The 20,564-nt window shown below is 37.7% G+C and overlaps 1 protein-coding gene across 1 annotated transcript in view; it reads left to right on the forward strand.

Moving 5' to 3' along the window:
- The window catches only part of LOC150094731 (cell adhesion molecule Dscam1-like), a 158,163-nt gene extending 139,219 nt beyond the window's left edge, over positions 1–18,944 (forward strand). Inside the window, exon 15 of the mRNA XM_090411652.1 lies at positions 18,888–18,944. Coding sequence (XP_090267778.1) covers positions 18,888–18,944 — 57 coding nt within the window. The remainder of the gene's footprint in view (positions 1–18,887) is intronic.
- The last annotated feature ends 1,620 nt before the right edge of the window (positions 18,945–20,564 follow it).

Raw genomic sequence — 20,564 nt, forward strand, 5'->3', positions numbered from 1 at the left:
TACAGTGATACTCTTGGACTCAAAACTCAAAAGCATTTGATAGATTACCACATGATGAATGTGTACAACTTATCATGTAGATGATGGAAATAGTATATTATTTAGATAGATTGGAGATTGGCTTTCTAAACAATACCAACAGGTTGTTGTGTATTATTATTATTATTACCCCAAGACCTCATGGAGTCAAAGACTCATCTGGGAGGTCCTTTTATCACACACACATCTCATCATACCGAGCCTCAAACACACTCAAACTCCTTGCAGACACCACACTCTCAGACAAGGCAAGGCATTCCAATCATTCACAACTCTGCACGAAAAAAACCTGCCTCTCACTCCCCTACTCACACCCTCTTTATACATTTTCCAGGGATGACCTCTGGTTCTCCCCTGATCTCCCACTATTCTCTGTAGAACTTCTCCACTATTGAGCTTATAACAACCTCTTACCAACTTGTAGGTCTCTATCATATTGTCGTGACGTTCTATTTTCATGTTATGTTCTAAATCCGCCATCTTGGTCCAAGTCACTCTTATCAATATAACAACTAATTTCAAATTGATCACCGATCCAAAAGTAGAGAAATTTATAATTATACTGCGCCACCCTATTTTTAGATTAGTCTATACAAAATAGTGGGATCAATTTTTAATTAAGTTAGCAGTCTCCTCATTTATTTAGGCCGAATTATTTACTATTCCACTTGGGGTTCCTGCAAGATTCGAATATTTATGAACGGTGCAATAAAAGGGTATTCAGGCAAACACAATATTTAGATTAACAAAATAAAACATTTAATATATGATATATATAACAAATACAAGAATTCTGCTTTAAAATGAAACAATACAATCAACTTAATACATCTTGCTAAGTCACTCATGCCAATTCAATGTTCTAAACTTTCACATACACTTCACAGTTTCAAAATCACAAGCTTTCTTAACTCAAGTTAGTAAAACAAAACTTCTTATTTAAACAGTCTCCAAATATCTATCAGCTGTATTTAATGTTTAAAATTCACAGGAAGCACTAATATTCCAAGGTAGACAATATTCCAAGCAATCTTATTTCGGACTTTAAACTTCGAAGATATGTTAATGTTAGAATAAACAAACAAGTATGACTACTCTTACCAGATACAATCTTCAATACATCAATTAATTGTGAGCACACTTATGAATTAACTTATTTACGTTAGTGGAACACATTAATAAAAATTCTCCAACGATTTAACTGAACTACTGTTAATTGCGCTTCACTACTCAAAAAAAAAACACATCAATAAGGCACTGATATCTTTCCTTGTTTACTTTTCTCAAACCAGTTAATTTCAATATAATTCTTCTCAGGGCAACATAGAATTAAGACGTAATCCTAGACTAACTGGAACTAATCAGAATTTTTGCATTGAATGTCCAGTTCTTTATTTATCCGGTTACGGCATTAATCTTCCTTTACAACACAGCTGACTTCACTTACAGCTAAGTATATGATTCACTATGTTTTGGCTCACTTCTAAACACTATCCTCATGAATTTCTGACCTAGAGAACTTATAATTTTCTTCCACTTCCTTTGCTTGTATCCTACCTTCCTTCCCGCTCCGCAAAAACTTCCTCTCTTCTCTCTAATTAAAATTCTTCTCTTTCTTTTCCTCCCCTTTCAGTCCGAAGGTTACGCTGTATTCGACTCGTGCTTGTTTATTTCATGCGTCTCCATGACAACGCATGAACGTAAACATTTCGCTAATGTAATACAACGCTCTACTCTTACATAAGTGATTACATAACGTTAAATTTTCACAAATAAGAATAAACAGAATATTTGAGCTACTTATTCAGCTTTTTCATTACATATAGAATTAATTATAATAATACTTTTCGTTACATCATATATATATTTAAGTTATTATAAATTCTGCACATATTATTGCTTAACAAATTAATAGTAGGTTAAGTTTAGAATAAATATTTAAATAGTAATCCTTAATTAAGAAACAATAAATAATCTTTATACAAATTATGATTAATACATAATAAGCAATGTTAAATGTGAATGAAAAAAAATAAATTACACAACATAGTTTCATTCACAATTTAACAATATCCCCCCCCTCTTCCTCCTCTCCACCAGACTCTGCAAATTACATCTTCTCAATCTTTCCTCATAGTCAACATTCCAGTGGTCAAAACCTACTTAGTCAGTCGCCTTTGGACCCTTTCCAACATCTCTTCATCCTTCTGAAAACCCGGTGACCAAATCTGGCCACAATAGTCCATGTGTGGCCTAATCAAAGCCTTATACAATGGAACAAGAATCTCCCTACTTCTACACATTAGTGTCCTCTGCATCATTCCCAGAAGCCTTTGTGTTGTCTTCACAATTTTGGAGATGTGTCCCCTAAATTTTAGATCCTTATCCACTATCACCCCCAGATCTCTTATTTCCTCTACCTCCAACAATATATTCTCACCAAGCATAAATTCTGCATTCCATCTTTGTTTTCCAAATTTTAAAACCTTACATTTTGCAACATTGAACTCACATCCCCATTTGCTTGCCCAATCACTCAATTTATTCAAGTCTTCTTGCAAGGTCACAACATCTTCACTACTGTTTATGGTTTGTCCCAACTTTGCATCATCTGCAAACAACTGAATATCTCCATCCAAATCTTCGTCAGTATCATTAATATACAAGTTAAATAGTAATGGCACTAAAACAGACCCCTGAGGCACTCCACAAGTGACTTTCCTTTTCCTGGATATCGCACCCCCATACACACCTTGTTGATACCTATCAGATAGCCGGTCTCCAATCGAATGCACTAATCTAATATCCAACCCCATCTGCTCTAGTTTGACTGTCAATTTATCATGAGGTACTCTATCAAAAGCTTTTGCGAAATCCAAGTATATTACTGTGTATCCTTCTCCTCTGTCCAAGGAAGCAGTCACTTTATTATAATAAGTAAGTAGATTACTAAAACATGACCTCCCTTTAGCAAATCCATGCTGTCCATCAAAGATTATACCATTGTTGTCAACCCAACTCTGGATCCTAGTTCTCACAAGCTTCTCCAACAACTTAATGACAACACCTGACACACAAATAGGCCTATAGTTTGATGCTTGAGTTCGATCACCTCCTTTATGAAGTGGCACAATCTTGCCCTCCTTCCACTCCTTAGGAACTTGACCAAGTCCGAGACTCGTATTAAAAAAATATGTCAAGGCAGGTGTCAACTCTCTGACACTTTCCTTCAGAATATGCAGTGATATATTATCAAGTCCCACAGCCTTATTTACATTTAGTTTACTCAACTCCCCAAACACCTCCTGCTCACTTACAGTCAGTCTCTCCTCTCCATTATCAACTGCTCTCAATCTCTTCACTCTTCTTCAATCTCTTCAGTCACATTCACAAGATTGAAAGATCTTTATGAGCCGCTCATTAAATATCTCCACCACACATTCTGCAACATCTGTTTTTATACCATTTTCTCCAGTCAATGTCATCCTTCTGTAATCATTCTTTCTTTTCCTGGCTACATATCGAAAGAACTTCCTAGGATTCTTTTTGGCTTCATTAGCTAATTGCTGTTCATACCTGTGTTTAGCTACTCTCACCAACTAAGTCACCCTCCTTGCCTAGTCTTTATAGACCTCATGAAATTACTTATTTTCACTTCTCTCATGCTGCCTCCACAATGCCCTTTTTCTCTGTATCACATGCTTCATCTCTTTATCCATCTCACACCTACCTTATTTAACCTTCTCATGCTTGGAATACATTTAGACATTGCATCTACTAAATAGTTTTTGAAAATCCCCCAAGCTGCATTGATCTCTTTTCCAGCTAACTCCTCATTCCACACTACACCCACAAGCTGTCTCCTGAGCTCTTCATAATCACCCCCCCCTTTGTAGTTCCACATATACCCTTTTCTCACAGGGGTCCTCGCACTGCTGGCAACCACCCAGGTAATCACCTCATGGTCACTCTCACCAATTGATGGATGATTTGACACCTCATTTATAATTACATCCTCTGATGAGATGACCAAATCCAAGACCCTTAATCCCCGTGTGCCCTCTGTTACATACTGTCTGAGGTAGTTATTCCTCAAAAAACTCAAGAAACTCATTTTCTTTACTTCCAGTTGCTATATCATCATTCCAGTCTATATTGCCATAATTAAAATCACCCATAATGATCACCCTTTTCTTATTTGCTTGGCTAATTTGACTATACATTTCACTATCACCACCATCCACATTACCTGGTCTATAACAACATCCCACCAAGTATTTGATTCCATTCACCTCTATCTCACACCATACTGCCACAAAACCACTGGCACTATTTCCGTCTTGATCTCTACTTTATATGGACATAACTCTTTCTCTATCATCAATAGCACTCCCCCTCCCTTTTTACCCCTTGTATCCTCACAAAACACATCATACCCTTCCATCTTTATTCCTGTCAGGATGTCATCCTCTTCCAACCATGTCTCACTTATTCTGACAATCTTTGGGTGAACAGACGCAATTAGTGCAGTCATTTCATCTGCTTTGTTTCTTATACTTCTAGCATTGGTATACAAACACAACAGCTCATTTCTGGATCTACAGCTAGTTCCACAGATACCAATCACTTGATGTGATCTCTCCATGCTAGACTGGGGCCATTTCCCTTTCTGCTTCTTCATTTTAGAACCCTTTTCAATTCCAACTGTTTTCTCTTGATCCCTGGTCATCCCATTCCTTTCCTGCCTACACATGCTCTCACCTCCTCTTGGAGCATTCACCTTTCTCATGCTGTGTACCCCTGTCCACCCTGAGCCTCCCCGTATGATGGAGCAATATCTGAAAAAAAGAAGGGCAACCAGTGGCGTGTCCCAGGGTTCTGTTCATGGGTCCCTGCTGTTTAACTTGTTTGTATATGATATATCATGTGGACTGACTGGGGATCTTAAGTTGTTTGCTGATGATAGAAAGTTGGGAAGAATTATAAGTAGCAATGCTAATATTAATTCCCTTCAGGAAGATTTGAATAGACTTTTGCCTTGGACAAAGTAGTGGGGTTGTAGTTTTAATATTAATAAGCACAAGGTGGTGCATTTTGGACTGCAGAAATATAAGGATGTGTACTTACAGGATGTTCGGGATAAATTTGACATATTTATAATTAATTATATTTTTCCGTAAGTTACATGTATTAACACACACTTCTCTTCATTTAAAAGTTTGGACCCTTCTTCATTCATATACAAGATGTCAGAAAGGATGGATAGCTGGAACCCACCTGAATCATGGAAGAGAATAACTTGTATCATGATGATTCGTGCCCGCCATCAAAATAAGGATATTACGACTGCTGCCCAATGATCCCTGAATACAGTAAAAACAGTCAGGCATGAACTAGAGACTTGCAATGGTGACTACGAGGATGTAGCAAGAAGAAAGATCCCTAGCAGACGATCTGATTGCGTTCGTACAGCAGAATTCCTCGCAAATCTGCAGGAACAGGTGTTGAAGAACCCTGGCATTGGAATTCGGGCTTTGTTCATGGAGTTGCTAACTGTAGTCAAGCCCTGGATAACAAGGGTAGCCAATGGTAGGCCGTATGTATGGCAGCAGGATTCGGCCCCTTGCCACACCTCTGGGAAAAGTCAAAAATGGTTGTCTGAAAATTTCTACGACTTCACCAGTCCAAATGTTTGGCCTCCAAACTCCCCAGACCTTAACCCCATGGATTATTTTGTATGGGGTGCAGTTGAAAAAGACACCAATCGCACTTCCAGTAATACAAAAGCCCAGTTAATGGATAAAATTAAAACAGTTTTTGCGGCCCTTCCCAGGGAGACTGTAGCATCAGCTTGTTCGAGGTTCCGAAGCAGAATTGAAGCTGTGATCGATGCTAATGGTGGTTATTTTGAGTAAATCTTGTTGATAGTATTGTAATTAACTCTGCCTGTAATGTTTTTTTGTCAATTCATTAAATTTAATAGATACAAAGATTTTCTTTTTCCTTACGAAACTGTCAAATTTATCCCGAACACCCTGTATATCAATGGTGCCATACTGTACTGCAGGAAGTGGATGAGATTAGAGATTTGTTAGTGATGGTTGGCAGTAGACTGAAGGTCAGAGGGCATGTTGCTAGTGTTGCAAAGGCTGCACATTGTTGTGCTGTTATGATAAGAAGTACTCTAACATTAAGGGATAAGGAAGTGGCTGTGCCATTGTTTAAAGTACTGGTCAGACCACGCTTGGACTATTGTGCTCAAATCTGGTCATCTGGTTTTCAATGTGATGTGGAGACATTGGATACAGAGAGAGGTTGAAGAAATGTGGATTGCAGAGTTTAGTGGATAAGAGAAAAAGAGGTAATATGATAGATACATTTAAGTTAGTGAGAGGATTTTATCAGATTAATCTAGATGAGATTATAAAAAGAGTAGAAGACAAGAGGGGAATAACCAGAGATCATCCCTTGAAGTTATGTAAGAGCGTGGTCAAGAGCGATGTGAGCAGTAGATTTTTTACATGGAGAATTGCCAGTAATGGAACACGTTACCAGAATGCTGTTATGTTATGTTGTTAATGCAAGGAGTGTTAAGGATTTAAGATTTGGTATGATAATTATGTTATCAGTTGAATAAACCTCCCATGATGAATCTGCCATCTCCATGTAAAGTACAATAATAATGATGATAATAAATATTGAAATAATTTCTCTTGGTAGCAATAAAGAAATGAAAAAATCTGAACACAGTAAAAAAAAAAAAAGTTTTTTGCATTATTCAGATTTTTTCATTTCTTTATTGCTACCAAGAGAAATTATTTCAATCTTTATTATTATCATTATTATTGCACTTTCTATGGAGTTGCGTTTTTGTTCTGGATATTTTAAAACTTCTTTCATGAAGGTAATTTAGATTTTCGGAAGTGATGCTATCACATATTCTCCACCATTTTAGGCATGGTCTACACTGGTTTGTAATACACTCAGTTATTTGGAACTGTTCTGCTTTTAACACAGCTACCAGTCCACATAGATTATTGGGTGCAATGGTCTGGTCTGTATTTGACTTTCCATTGCATCCCAAAGATGTTCTGTCAATTCTCTTTGCCGACCAGTTAAGTTTTTTTGTATTGTTTTTCTGTAATCATGTCAAAATAGCACTTGCAATTAGATACGAAACCATTGGCAATGTAAAAGACTACATTAGGAAAAATTAACAATTAGCATAATCAGCCCCTGGACATGTGATAATAATGCCCCTCAACTCAAAAATGCCCACAAAGAACCATGAAGTTAAGGAAATTAAGAGTATTTAAGAAAGATGGTACTGACAACTTTGAGAGTTTGATGTGGAATCAACCAAGAGTTCGAAGAGTACAGGATTTTAAGTTTGTAGTAGTAGTAGGACATTATGAAAAAAAGCATTGCACTCTTTGTTTCTATAGAAGGACAGCTGCATATAATTCATACATCAGTCATGAAAATGAACAGCATATATAATAATAATTATTATTATTATTATTCAGGCCTCCATGGAATCAAAAGACTCATCGTGGGAGGTCCTTCCTAAGAAACACAGTCTATCCAGACTCATCGAACGGAGATCCCCCTGAAAAACACAAAGTCCATCATACCACTCCTTAAACTCATTGACCATTCTCGCTCTCACCACTCCATCAGGCAATGCATTCCATGGTTAAATAATATAAAAAGAAAGGGTGATTCATGATGCAGTCTCAGTTTTGACATTTTCTTATGGCATAACCTACCAGGCGCCTCTGTTAGATTATGCTAAGTAAGCTGTCAAACATATGTATCAAGAATAATAGCAGCCTAGGTATGTTAATGGCATAAGAACACCATGAAGAATATGTGTATGAATTGTTAATTTCACACCAGTTAAAACTGAGTGATTAGCATCTTCTGGCTGCAGAAGCAAATAGGAATTAGAGTTAATCTTAAAAAAAAGGTTGAACCTACAAAGAAAAGTCATCAAACTTCATCTATCAGGCTTTTATATTGATCAGCAGGGTCCTCTTCAGTGAACATGACAAAGGTGTAATGAGAAACTTTAAGTGAAAAGAAGTTGAAATGTTTCAAAAGCATGCAAGATTACAATCAGAAGACAAAGACTTCAACACTGACGGTCATCAAAAAAAAAAAAAACTTAATTCCAGGGATGTAATCCCAGTGCCTAATAAAAATTGACTTAATTATAGTTAAATATGAATTGCGATTGATTAAACAAGTAAAGAACAGATGGGGTTGGATATTAGATTAGTGCATTGGATTGGAGACCGGCTATCTGATAGGTATCAACAAGGTGTGTATGGGGGGTGCGATATCCAGGAAAAGGAAAGTCACTAGTGGAGTGCCTCAGGGGTCTGTTTTAGAGCCATTACTATTTAACTTGTATATTAATGATATTGGCAAAGATTTGGATGGAGATATTCAGTTGTTTGCAGATGATGCAAAGTTGGGATGAACCATAAACAGTAGTGAAGATGTTGTGGCCTTGCAAGAAGACTTGAATAAATTGAGTGATTGGGCAAGCAAATGGGGATGTGAGTTCAATGTTGCAAAATGTAAGGTTTTAAAATTTGGAAAACAAAGATGGAATGCAGAATTTATGCTTGGTGAGAATATATTGTTGGAAGTAGAGCAAATAAGAGATCTGGGGGTGATAGTGGATAAGGATCTAAAATTTAGGGGACACATCGCCAAAATTGTGAAGACAACACAAAGACTTCTGGGAATGATGCAGAGGACACCGACGTGTAGAAGTAGGGAGATTCTTGTTCCGTTGTATAAGGCTTTGATTAGGCCACACATGGATTATTGTGCCCAGATTTGGTCACCGGGTTTTCAGAAGGATGAAGAGATGTTGGAAAGGGTCCAAAGGCGACTGACTAAGGTAGTTTCTGACCTCTGGAATGTTGAGTATGAGGAAAGATTGAGAAGATGTAATTTGCAGAGTCTGGTGGAGAGAAGGAAGAGAGGAGATATGATAGAGACCTACAAGTTGGTAGAAGGTTGTTATAAGATCAATGGTGGACAAGTTCTACAGAGAATAGTGGGAGATCAGGGGAGAACCAGAGGTCATCCCTGGAAAATGTATAAAGAGGGTGTGAGTAGGGGAGTGAGAGGCAGGTTTTTTTCGTGCAGAGTTGTGAATGATTGGAATGCCTTCCCTGAGAGTGTGGTGTCTGCAAGTAGTTTGAGTGTGTTTAAGACACGGTATGATGAGATGTATGTGTGATAAAAGGACCTCCCAGATGAGTCTTTGACTCCATGAGGTCTTGTTTAATAATAATAATAATAAAGTAATCATTTATATTAAGAATGCAGAGGAATTTCAGTTAATATGATATTAGGGCTGTGTTTAAGGAATTGAACAAAATGTGAAATACACTATAGTGAATAGAAAGAGGAGGTATGAAAGACATACAGGGTGTTCGGGATAAATTTGACAGTTTCGTAAGGAAAAAGAAAATCTTCTTTGTATCTATTAAATTTAATGAATTGACAAAAAAACATTACAGGCAGAGTTAATTACAATACTATCAACAAGATTTACTCAAAATAACCACCATTAGCATCGATCACAGCTTCAATTCTGCTTCGGAACCTCGAACAAGCTGGTGCTACAGTCTCCCTGGGAAGGGCCGCAAAAACTGTTTTAATTTTATCCATTAACTGGGCTTTTGTATTACTGGAAGTGCGATTGGTGTCTTTTTCAACTGCGCCCCATACAAAATAATCCATGGGGTTAAAGTCTGGGGAGTTTGGAGGCCAAACATTTGGACTGGTGAAGTCGTAGAAATTTTCAGACAACCATTTTTGACTTTTCCTAGAGGTGTGGCAAGGGGCCGAATCCTGCTGCCATACATACGGCCTACCATTGGCTACCCTTGTTATCCAGGGCTTGACTACAGTTAGCAACTCCACGAACAAAGCCCGAATTCCAATGCCAGGGTTCTTCAACACCTGTTCCTGCAGATTTGATAGGAATTCTGCTGTACGAACGCAATCAGATCGTCTGCTAGGGATCTTTCTTCTTGCTACATCCTCGTAGTCACCATTGCAAGTCTCTAGTTCATGCCTGATTGTTTTTACTGTATTCAGGGAGCATTGGGCAGCAGTCGTAATATCCTTATTTTGATGGCGGGCACGAATCATCATGATACAAGTTATTCTCTTCCATGATTCAGGTGGGTTCCAGCTATCCATCCTTTCTGACATCTTGTATATGAATGAAGAAGGGTCCAAACTTTTAAATGAAGAGAAGTGTGTGTTAATACATGTAACTTACGGAAAAATATAATTAATTATAAATATGTCAAATTTATCCCGAACACCCTGTATATGTTAGCAAAGGGATTTATAAGAAAGCTGCAGAAGAATCTTTCAATACATGAAAGAAGGACAGAGAATAGGGAATCATCCTTAGAAGGCAAATAATAGTTGTTAATAAGGAGGTGAGGACTAAATAGTCCCACCTCCGAAGTGAATTCTCCGAAGCCTCTATAATTATTTTCAAATCAAGTAATAAAGAGATCTAAATGTAATCATTATTATTTATCTAACTCTTTTTATTTGCTTATGATTTGTTTTGCTTTTTTTTTTTTTCGTAATAGGAAAAAAGTTATTTGATATGCTAAAATCAAAATAAATAACACATTTAAAATAAGTATTTTGTAAATGTAAATAAATATTTGCATTTAGATGAATTTTGCTACACATATGTGAATGATTCCATGTTATTAAAAAACTCTACCTTTCTTTCCCCAAGCCCAGAGCAGGAAACTATACACGTTTGAAAAATAGGCCATCTGATACATCTATTGGAGGTGACCGTCTTCACATGATTGGTGATTCAGACTGTTAAGCCATATTGTTTAGAAAGAAAAAGCAGTGGAATGTTTGAAAGCAGCCAGAATGAGTAAGAGTAAATATGTCCAGTACAACTTAGAATATTGTTCAATGATGTGTTATCTATTTGCTCACATAACTAGGGTTTATTGTATTACTGTTACTTGATGTGTGCACTTTTCTTCGCTGTTCTTTCAATATGCTTATTCTTGGCATATTCATCAGAGTAACTGCACACTTTGGGTGCTGAATTAGTATGACTGTTAATGTTATTTTAAAGCATAGAGTAAAAAAAAAAAAGTTCTGCTACTTGTTACCTTTTTTATTTGCTAGTATTTTGCTGTTGTAAACCAACATGAATATTTAATTTAAAGAAGAAAAAAAAACTGGCTACTTTAGTCATATGTATTTAATTACATGGGACAGACAGGAATAATATTTAAAAATTATTCACATTTTCTATTATAATGGATGGTGAAATTAATTGTTGATTGAAAACCAGTTGACTTGTTGAAACATGTGCACTGTGATAATGGTGCAGAACAGCAGTTCACATTATGCATCACCATTTCTCATTTTCTTATTTGTGAAGTAATTTAATTTTGAAACAGCTTTTTCTTCTGAATTGGATGATGTATTATACTTAAAAAATAAATTTATATATATATTATTCTTGTACCTCCATGGAGTTCCAGGACTCCTTGTGTACTCACCATTCTGTCAAGCTTATGCTAGTCTGGTTTGCCAAGGTTAGCATATTCACCCTCTGGTCAACAGGCTGTGGGTTTAAATTCTACTGTGGACGTAAATGTTTTGTGAATGTGTTCAGGTGGCAGATGAATTTCATTGCTCAGTGTGAGACCATCACTCTACTTATCAGATGCCTAAAATGGCTCTTATCCTTCTTCCATCTGTGGTATTAATAGTAATGTGAATTATACTAGACAAGAAAATGTAGTTTTGTTTTTATCCTTTACCCAAGTATAACAAAGTTGACATGTGAAATAACTTCAGAAGGCTGAAGAAAATGCACCACAAATATTGTGTGGATGTACACACAATATTTCCGTGCTTTATAGGAAGGGTCACTACCCAGTCCAGTTTCTAAGTTAGAGCTTGATCAAGATACTGTGGTCCTTATAAGGACTGGCTTAAAGGGACGAAGCAAGAATGCTTTTCATCTTCCCCATTATCTGTAAAGGACAGTGTAGGGATAAGGTGTTATTGAGCTATTCAAACTCTGATCATGGCAAGAGGGTAACAGCAATAGCTGAGCCTCAGTTAGAACTTCATTGGCTACAGCATCGCCATCCATTACCCTCCAAGGGTATTGGATTGAACGAATCAATCACCGCATCTCATGGTCGATTGATCCCTCCCAATCCAAGATACTGTGGTTTAATCAATATAGAGGCCATATATTTTCCATATGCAAGTAATAAAATGGTGTGTAGGCTCATAGCTATTTGTGGGCGAATTCCACTGACAAATTTTAAAAAATAAATAAAATTCAACTCATCCACTAATCATTAATCCCCCAACGAGCCATGATGTCTATAGACGTCCAGCAAAATCTGGATATGATTCTGTAACACCTGTTGAATAATGTGGATAAGAAGTGCAATTTGGTCTCACTATTTCATCCACATCGGCCAGTAGGGAGGTTAAGCAAGAATCTAGTCCTCATGATTTCTTGTTTTACTTCCTCCTACCATATATTGAAAATTTTATTCAGCATCTATCCAACTATGCAAATTATATCATACTAGCTGTTTCTATCATACCTTGCCCCTCTTTTCTATGTATATACCAAACTTTGTAGCCAATAAACCTCAATATATTTCTTCATAACAAATATTTATTTGAAACTATCTAGGGTACCTTCTACTGAATTCTCTCTATCATTTTTTCATTCTCACAAACCTAAGAAGCCATATCTGCACATAGTAATCTAGATGTAGTTCAGCCAAGGTTTTATGAAAACAACTCATGTCTTTCTCAACCTTTCCATAATCCTTTGTGCTGCTTTGACCATTTTTGTATACTGTGATATTCAATGTAATACATAGCTTATAATATCTTAAATCCAAAATGCATAACCTTACACTTGGCAATATGGAACTGGCATTCATTATTCTTTACCCACAGCATCAGTCTATTTAAATTCACTTGAATTTTGGGATCCACAGATGGATGACTGCATATTAGCAATAGTGCTGATGTTGTGGCTCTTCGGGTAGACTTGAATAAGCTGGAAAAGCAGGGAAATAAATGGGGGATGTCAGTTTAATGCAATTAAATGCAAAATCTTGAAATCTGGGATCACAGAGGCTGCATACTCTATTAATGGATCTCTACTAGAGGAAGCAGATGAGGCAAGAGATCTTGGGGTGATTGTGGACAAAAATTTAAAGTTTAGGACACATTGACTGAGTGGTTAGCGTATCTGCTCTCCAACCAAAAGGCTGCTGGTTCGAATACTGCCATGGGCAAGGATGTTTGTGATTGTCTGTGAAAATACTAGTGGTGATGGTCAATGGTAGATGACATTGGTGTAGATGGTGAAGGTAGTTGCAGTTGGTGGAGTGGTGGAGATGGGGAGTTGTAGAGTAGATGCCCTCCATCGATGAGTCTTTGGACTCCCTGAAGGTGTTACGAAATAATTGCAAAAGTGGTGACAGCAATTCAGATGATTGCCGCAATACTAAGATGGACTTTGGCCAGTAGAGATAAGAGTGGTGATTCCTTTGTATAAAGCCCTCATCAGGACACATCTGGACTATTGTGCCCAGATCTGGTCACTGGGATTTGAAGAAGATAAATTAACTTTGGTTTTCTACAGAGACAGATAACCAAAATGATATCACAGTCTACAATTTAGTTATGAGGATAGACTGAGAGCATGCAAACTACAGATTTTGAGGATGGAAGACAAAGGGATGACATGATTGAAACATTTAAACTGTTGAGAGGTATTTACATGATTGACACAGGAGATTTTTCATCTAGTAGAACAAGGGAGGAACAAAGACAAGAGGCCCTCCCTGTAAGTTGTAAAAGGAGGGCGAGAAGTGGCTTTTTTTTTTTTTTGCATGGAGGGTAGTTGTACCATGGAATTTGGTGCCTAATAGTGGCGAATGGGTTTAAGGAGTGTATGATAGACTGTGTTGTCTAAGATAGGCCTTCTACGGTGAGTCTTATGAATCCATGGAGGTCTGGAATAATAATAATACCCTATTGATGGAACTATGAAGTGAAAGGAATCAAATGCTCTCAGGGTGGTGAATACAAATTTGAAGTTCAAAGCATATTGCAAAGATGGTGAAGATAACCAAGGGTACTGCAAAACTGAGAGAGATATCATCAACCAACAAAAATAAGAAGATGGAGGTTAAGATCTGCATTAGACCTCCCCTGGATTACTATGCTCTGATCTGTACAAAAAATGATATCAAGGCTGTCAAACATTGGTTATAGGGATAGAGTTTGGTGGGATATGATTGAGGCATTTAAGCTGTTGAGAGGCATTCAGTGGATGTACACTGGATAAAACAAGGGAGATCCTTCCTAAAAGTTGAAAAAGAGAGAGTGGTGATAGAGAATGAGAAGTAGGTTTTTTTTTTTTTTTTTTGTGGAGTGATAAGAGCATGGAATGTATTGCCTGAGAGGGTAATGAGAGTGAAGACAATAAATGAGCTTAAGGAGTGCTATGATAGACCCTACATTTTCTAAAGCAGACAGCCCGCTTTGAATCTTGTGATTGATCACATGAATCTTGTAATTGGAGGTCTTGAATAATAATATTTAAGTGCTCATCTGATTTGTTATTGTTTTTCCCAGTTTAGTGCCATCAATAAACAATTGGATTATTCATTCCCCTTTCAAACCTTAGCATCATTAAATAGAAATTAAACAGCAGCAGTAGTAGTCAAAGCATGGAAAACATATAATACTGTGATACCACTGATCACCTGCAATTGCCCAGATTCTGTTGAACTGTATATTACTATCTGATGCCTGTTCATGGATATGGCATATCCATTTCTCTTATCCTACTCAACTATTACTGTTATTGAAAGTGATTAAATTACTAAATCAGGACATTCCCTTCACAAAGCCATCTGTATCTTTTGAATTCATGGAAGCTGCGCATATTCCTGAATTCAGATACTGACCAACTTCAAGACTTTAACTATGACTTTGGAGATTTTAGACCAGTTATAATCTCTAATCTAAATATTTGATTCTCCTTTGTAGTGGAACTGCTTTTTTTTTACTTCCCTTTAATTTGGGATCCTTCTACTGCTGAGACATAAATTAAACAAACAATGTAACATTCCTGTACATTTCCTAAGCAAACATCCTGATATCTCATCTAATCTCACTGCCATGATTACATAGAGATTTGACTATATCCGGAGCATAACTAGATCATCTACCTCCTACCACTTCTTCATACATTAGACAAAGTATTATTTCCATCTTCATGTCCTGACAGATAATTACTTAGTGATTCTACTCTTCCACTGCTGTCATTTTTTCCCATCTGTATTCATGAACATTACCCTTCTGCAATTATTATTCTTTTTTTACTTACCACATGCCAGCATGATTGCCCAAGTGAATAGTATATCTGCTCTCCAACCCACAGGCAGCTTCAAATTCTGCCTTCACAGCATGGATGTTTGTAAACGTCTTTAGATTATGCCAAGATTGAAGTAATGCAGAAGTCATATTTCCATATACAAGTAGTCAAAAGGTGTCACATCTTATAAAGAATTAAACCAAGAATATAATTTTTTGGCATCTTTAAGTTATAGTATAACCAAGTGAAAAAAACTTTTAACATCTATTTCTAATCCAGAGTATTTTAGTAATAAGGTATGACACCTTTTGAATACTTGTGTATGGAAATATGACTTCTGCATTACTTCAACCTTGATATCTCTCTCCTGGGTCTGGCTCTCACTGATATGCTTTTGTGCTGAAGTGGTTGCTTTCCCTGAGATATGAGCAGCTGTGCTTGGTGGTGGGGGGTGAGCCTGTCACTGAGTGGAACTACTACCGAGTTAAATGATCCTTCGGGCCACTCATTGTTGGGTGATCTGAGGGATCGCATGAGTTTTTGGAGAGGTATCCCTACTTTAACATACCATCAAACGAAAGTACTTTAACATCAGAGATCCAATCTGTGACATCTGTTACCGACTGGAAACAGTAGAACATTCATTCTACAGCTGCCCTCTTGCCCTGCGTATTTGGAACAGATTAATTACGTAATATGTTGGGCATTCCATTACTTATAACAGAACAGGTTATTTTTTTTTATAATACCCACCACCTGTCAGCAATGGGAAGAGAATTTCGATTTTTATAATTAATTAATTAAAATACCATTTATGGAAGGTTAGAAAGAAACATGGATTTGAAAACCAGCAATATGACATCCAAATGCTTTATAATATTGTATTGTGGAAATTTTATTGTTCAGTTCAGACAATTTTTGCATTTAGAAAGAAGCATTCTAGGAGATATCAAATTTATCACTAGATGGTGTAGACCATGCACATTATGCAATATTCACCAAGGGGAGATAAAATTCTGTCTATTCTTGCTATGAGAGGTTTTTTAAATAGTTCCATCCTCTTAATTCAATGTGGTTTTTATAGTCAATTGCAGGGATGACTGGAGAACAATCCCAGACAAAGAAGGCCAACTTAAGGCAGTTAACCCAGATGGGGGCTAAACACCTGGGTATCAGTTCTTTGACAGCAGCAGTGAACGATTGAACCCCTTCCAACTACTAACTGCACTCACTTGCTTAACGTTTTGCGTGAGCCATTAGTAGCAGAGACTACCAATCGACTAACCTTTGCTGGCTGATCATACCACTCTACACGCAAAAAATCTACTGATGAATATTTATCTTCCTTTTATAATTTCCAGGAATGGTCCTTGTCCCTTCTCCTTGATGTACCATATGAAAAATCTCCCACAGCATCCATCCAGTAAACTACCTTTCAACAGCTTGAAAGTGTCTACTAAACGCTGAAGATTGCATGCCCTCAGTCTATCTTCATAAACAACCTTCCACATTCATTCATAGTGAAGAATTTATGGAGATACAACTAGTTGGCGTATCTGCTCTCCAGCCAAAAGGCTGCAGGTTCGAATCCCTCTGTGGGCATGGATGTTTGTGATTGTCGTAGAAATGTCTGTGGAAATACTAGTGGTGGTGGGTGGTAGATGGCGTTGGTATAGTTGCAGTTCGTTGTAGTTGGTGGAATGAGTGGTGGAGACGGAGAGTTGTAGAGTAGGTGCCCTTCCTTGATGAGTCTTTGGACTCCCTGGAGGTGTCACATAATTTTTTTTTCTTTGAATAATAATAATAATTACTTAACATTAAGCAAGTAACAATCAACATTTCAACCTCTGTACTGAGGTCATCATCAGGAAACATACATATGTAGAATATACAAGCCACATGCTGTTGCACTATCCAAAAGTAAAATGAATCTAAATGTTTGTTAATTATTTATCCTAGCCTGACCTCTGGTGAGAAAAAAAAATTGGAACTGCATTAAACAATTTCTACAGTCTTTTCGTATTTATTGAGATTTTCTTCTGTCTGGGGTTGTTCTGGTTGCTATATGGGTTGAAGAGTCCTCCACATTCTTGGAATAATTAATCTATCATTTTTGTTCAGATTTGGATGGTGTTTTAGCATTTCACAGGCTTATTTCAATTTTCTTTCAAACCAGGTTTTGGTGCAGTGTAGGGACATAGTGCCTTTCCAGTCAATTCTGTGGCATGTTTGGAGTGCGTGGATAGGCCTGTTTTACTATAGTGGAAGTATTTAATGTGGCATTTGTGTTCACCTTTTCTGATTGGGATGGTGTGTCCTGTTTCCCCTATGTAAGGCATGTTACAGATACATTGAATTTTGTAAACCCCTGGTTGGCAAGGCATAAAAGAGGATCTTTGGAGGAACTAACTAAATTTCTTAATTTTGCAGGGGGGAGGTTGAAGGTTTTCTTGATGTTGTATTTAAGTAGCGTTCTATTTTTTTCTAAAATCTCCCTGATGTAGGGTTTGGCTATGGCATTCTTGTAATCTTTTTTTGCTTTTAATGGCATTTTTATAGATGATCTTGTGAACTGTTTTTTTAATGTATCCATTTTTTTTTACAAATGTTTGGTTAATGATTTCCAATTGTTGGTTCAGAGCTTATTCATTGGAGCAAATTGTTTAGAGCTCTGTGTTTGAGGGTGCTGATGACTCCTAGTTTTTGCATTTATTAAATGTGGCACTCAACTTTAAAATTGCATCAGGGTGCCAGGATCCTAGAGCCGTTCATAAAACTGTCTCCTTAAAATCCTGATGACCAATTCTGAACAATGTAATCCAGATATGTTTAAGGCTTTAATTTTATCGATCATATAGCAGTTATCAGTGACATTGTCAGTGGATTGCAAGGGGATATTCAGTTGTTTGAGGATGATGCGAAGCTGGGAAGGATTATTAGTAATAGTGCAGATGTGGTAGCCCTGCAAGAGGATTTGAATAAGCTAGATAGATGGGCAAATGAATGGGGGGGTTTCAGTATAATGTAGCAAAATGTAAGGTCTTGAGGTTTGGGAAACATCGATGGGACGCTGCATACTCTATGGGAGGAGTTATACTGGAGGAAGTATGGGAGACAAGAGATCTGGGGTTGATGATTGATAAAAACCTGAAATTTAGGGGACATATTGCAAAGGTGGTGAAGGTAACACAGAGGATGACTGCAATAATGAGAAGGACACTGACCTGCAGAGATAAAAGGGTTATCATTCCGTTGTATAAGGCTCTGATCAGACCACACTTAGACTATTGTTCTCAGATTTGGTCCCCAGGATTTGAAGGGGACAAATTAACTGTGGAAAGGGTAAATAAATAAATTCCGTGTGATGATATAACGTTCCCCCTTTTTACAGGAATTCATGGTACCATCTAGTCCCCCAAATTTTATCCAGGCTGCGGGACCAGTATAGGCTGATGAATCAGACCTATGGCTGGGTCAGTATTCCTGACTGTAATCAGTGTGTGTCCTCGGACCGGTTTGCCTGCTTTCGGGATGAAAAACACCAGATAAACTGGGGAAAAAACCCTGCTGTCCACGCCCAAGACTGGCTAACTTGGCTATGGCTGAGGAAGATCCTTGAGCTCCTCACGTCGTTGACGGGAATCGAACCTAGGAAACTCTTTCCCCAGGCATACGGTTGCAAAGTGCAAAGCCACTAGGCTAACCACGCTGACGTGGAAAGGGTACAAAGGTGGATAACAAAGATGGTTTCAGTACTGTACAATGTTAGTTATGAGGATCGGCTGAGGGAATGTGGACTGCAGAGTTTGGTGGATAAAAGGAGAGGTGATATGATTGAGACTTTTAAACTGTTGAAAGGCAGTTACAGGGTTGACACTGGTTTCCTTACTTGGTTTCCTTTCGTAACTTCCAGGAAGTTACGAAAGGAAACCGTGAGCAAGAGGGCGAGGAGTGGTTTCTTTGTATGGAGGGTGGTTGAACCATGGAATGCATTGCCTGATGGAGTGGTGAGAGCGAGAACGGTCAATGGGTTTAAGGAGTGGTATGATAGACTTTCTTACGGGGTACCTCCCCTCGATGAGTCTTGATAGATTTTGTGTTTCTTAAGAAGGACCTCCCACGATGAGTCTTTTGACTCCATGGAGGCCTGAATAATAATAATAATAATTCCATTTAATTCAGGAATTCTGAGGATTTGTAGTAGATATATTGCAGAGTATAACATTCTCTGCTTAGAATAAAGAGGTTAGATGAAAGTTTCTGATGATATCAGGTTTAATGCCAATTACTTACATAATATGATCAATGTAGATGATTTATTTATTTATTCTTATGGTAAAAGCAGCTACAGGTCAATGTTCAGACCAGAAAGCCCAATTCAGGGCCTCGTCTGTCACCTTGTGGATGTCCTGGAGGCCACTACCATGAAATTGGTGCCTTGGGCAGTCATTCACAATATGAGTGATCATCTGGGCCACAGGGGAACAGTCACAAGAAGAGTGGTCTAACAGTCTCCATTTATACAGTAGGTAGCCACATCTGCCCTGTTAGTTCTAATCCTGTTGATAGATGACCAAATCTTCCTAGGCAGGGCAAAACCGAGCTGCAGAGCACAGAGATCTTCAACCAGGAAACCATTTGTTGGAAGATTGTTGGACCAATGTTCTCTCCACGTGTCAGGTGTTGATGGTAAGGCAGCTTTGCATGGAGAGTGGCAGGAGAATGGGCCTTTGCACTCTCTTCACGGTTACTTCATCCCCTTCAAATCCCAGTGACCAAATCTGAGCACAGAAATCCAGATATGGTCTGAATTAAAGCTTTATACAATGGGACCAGCACACTTTTATCTCTCATAGTCAATGTTCTCCTCAATGTCCGCAATTCTCTGAGATGTCTTCTCAACTTTGTAATATGACCTCAGAAGTTTAAATCTCTATCCACAATTGCTCCAAGATTCCTTGCTTCCTCCACTTCTTCCTTTATATAACTCTGCCAAGTGAGTATGAAGCATCCCATCTGTGGATCCAAAATTTTAAAACCTTACATTTAGTTGCATTAAACTGACACT

This window comes from Typopeltis vanoorti, chromosome 21 (genome assembly GCF_054136105.1).
Source record: "Typopeltis vanoorti isolate ZY-2024b chromosome 21, IOZ_Tvanoo_1.0, whole genome shotgun sequence".
Taxonomy (NCBI): domain Eukaryota; kingdom Metazoa; phylum Arthropoda; class Arachnida; order Uropygi; family Thelyphonidae; genus Typopeltis; species Typopeltis vanoorti.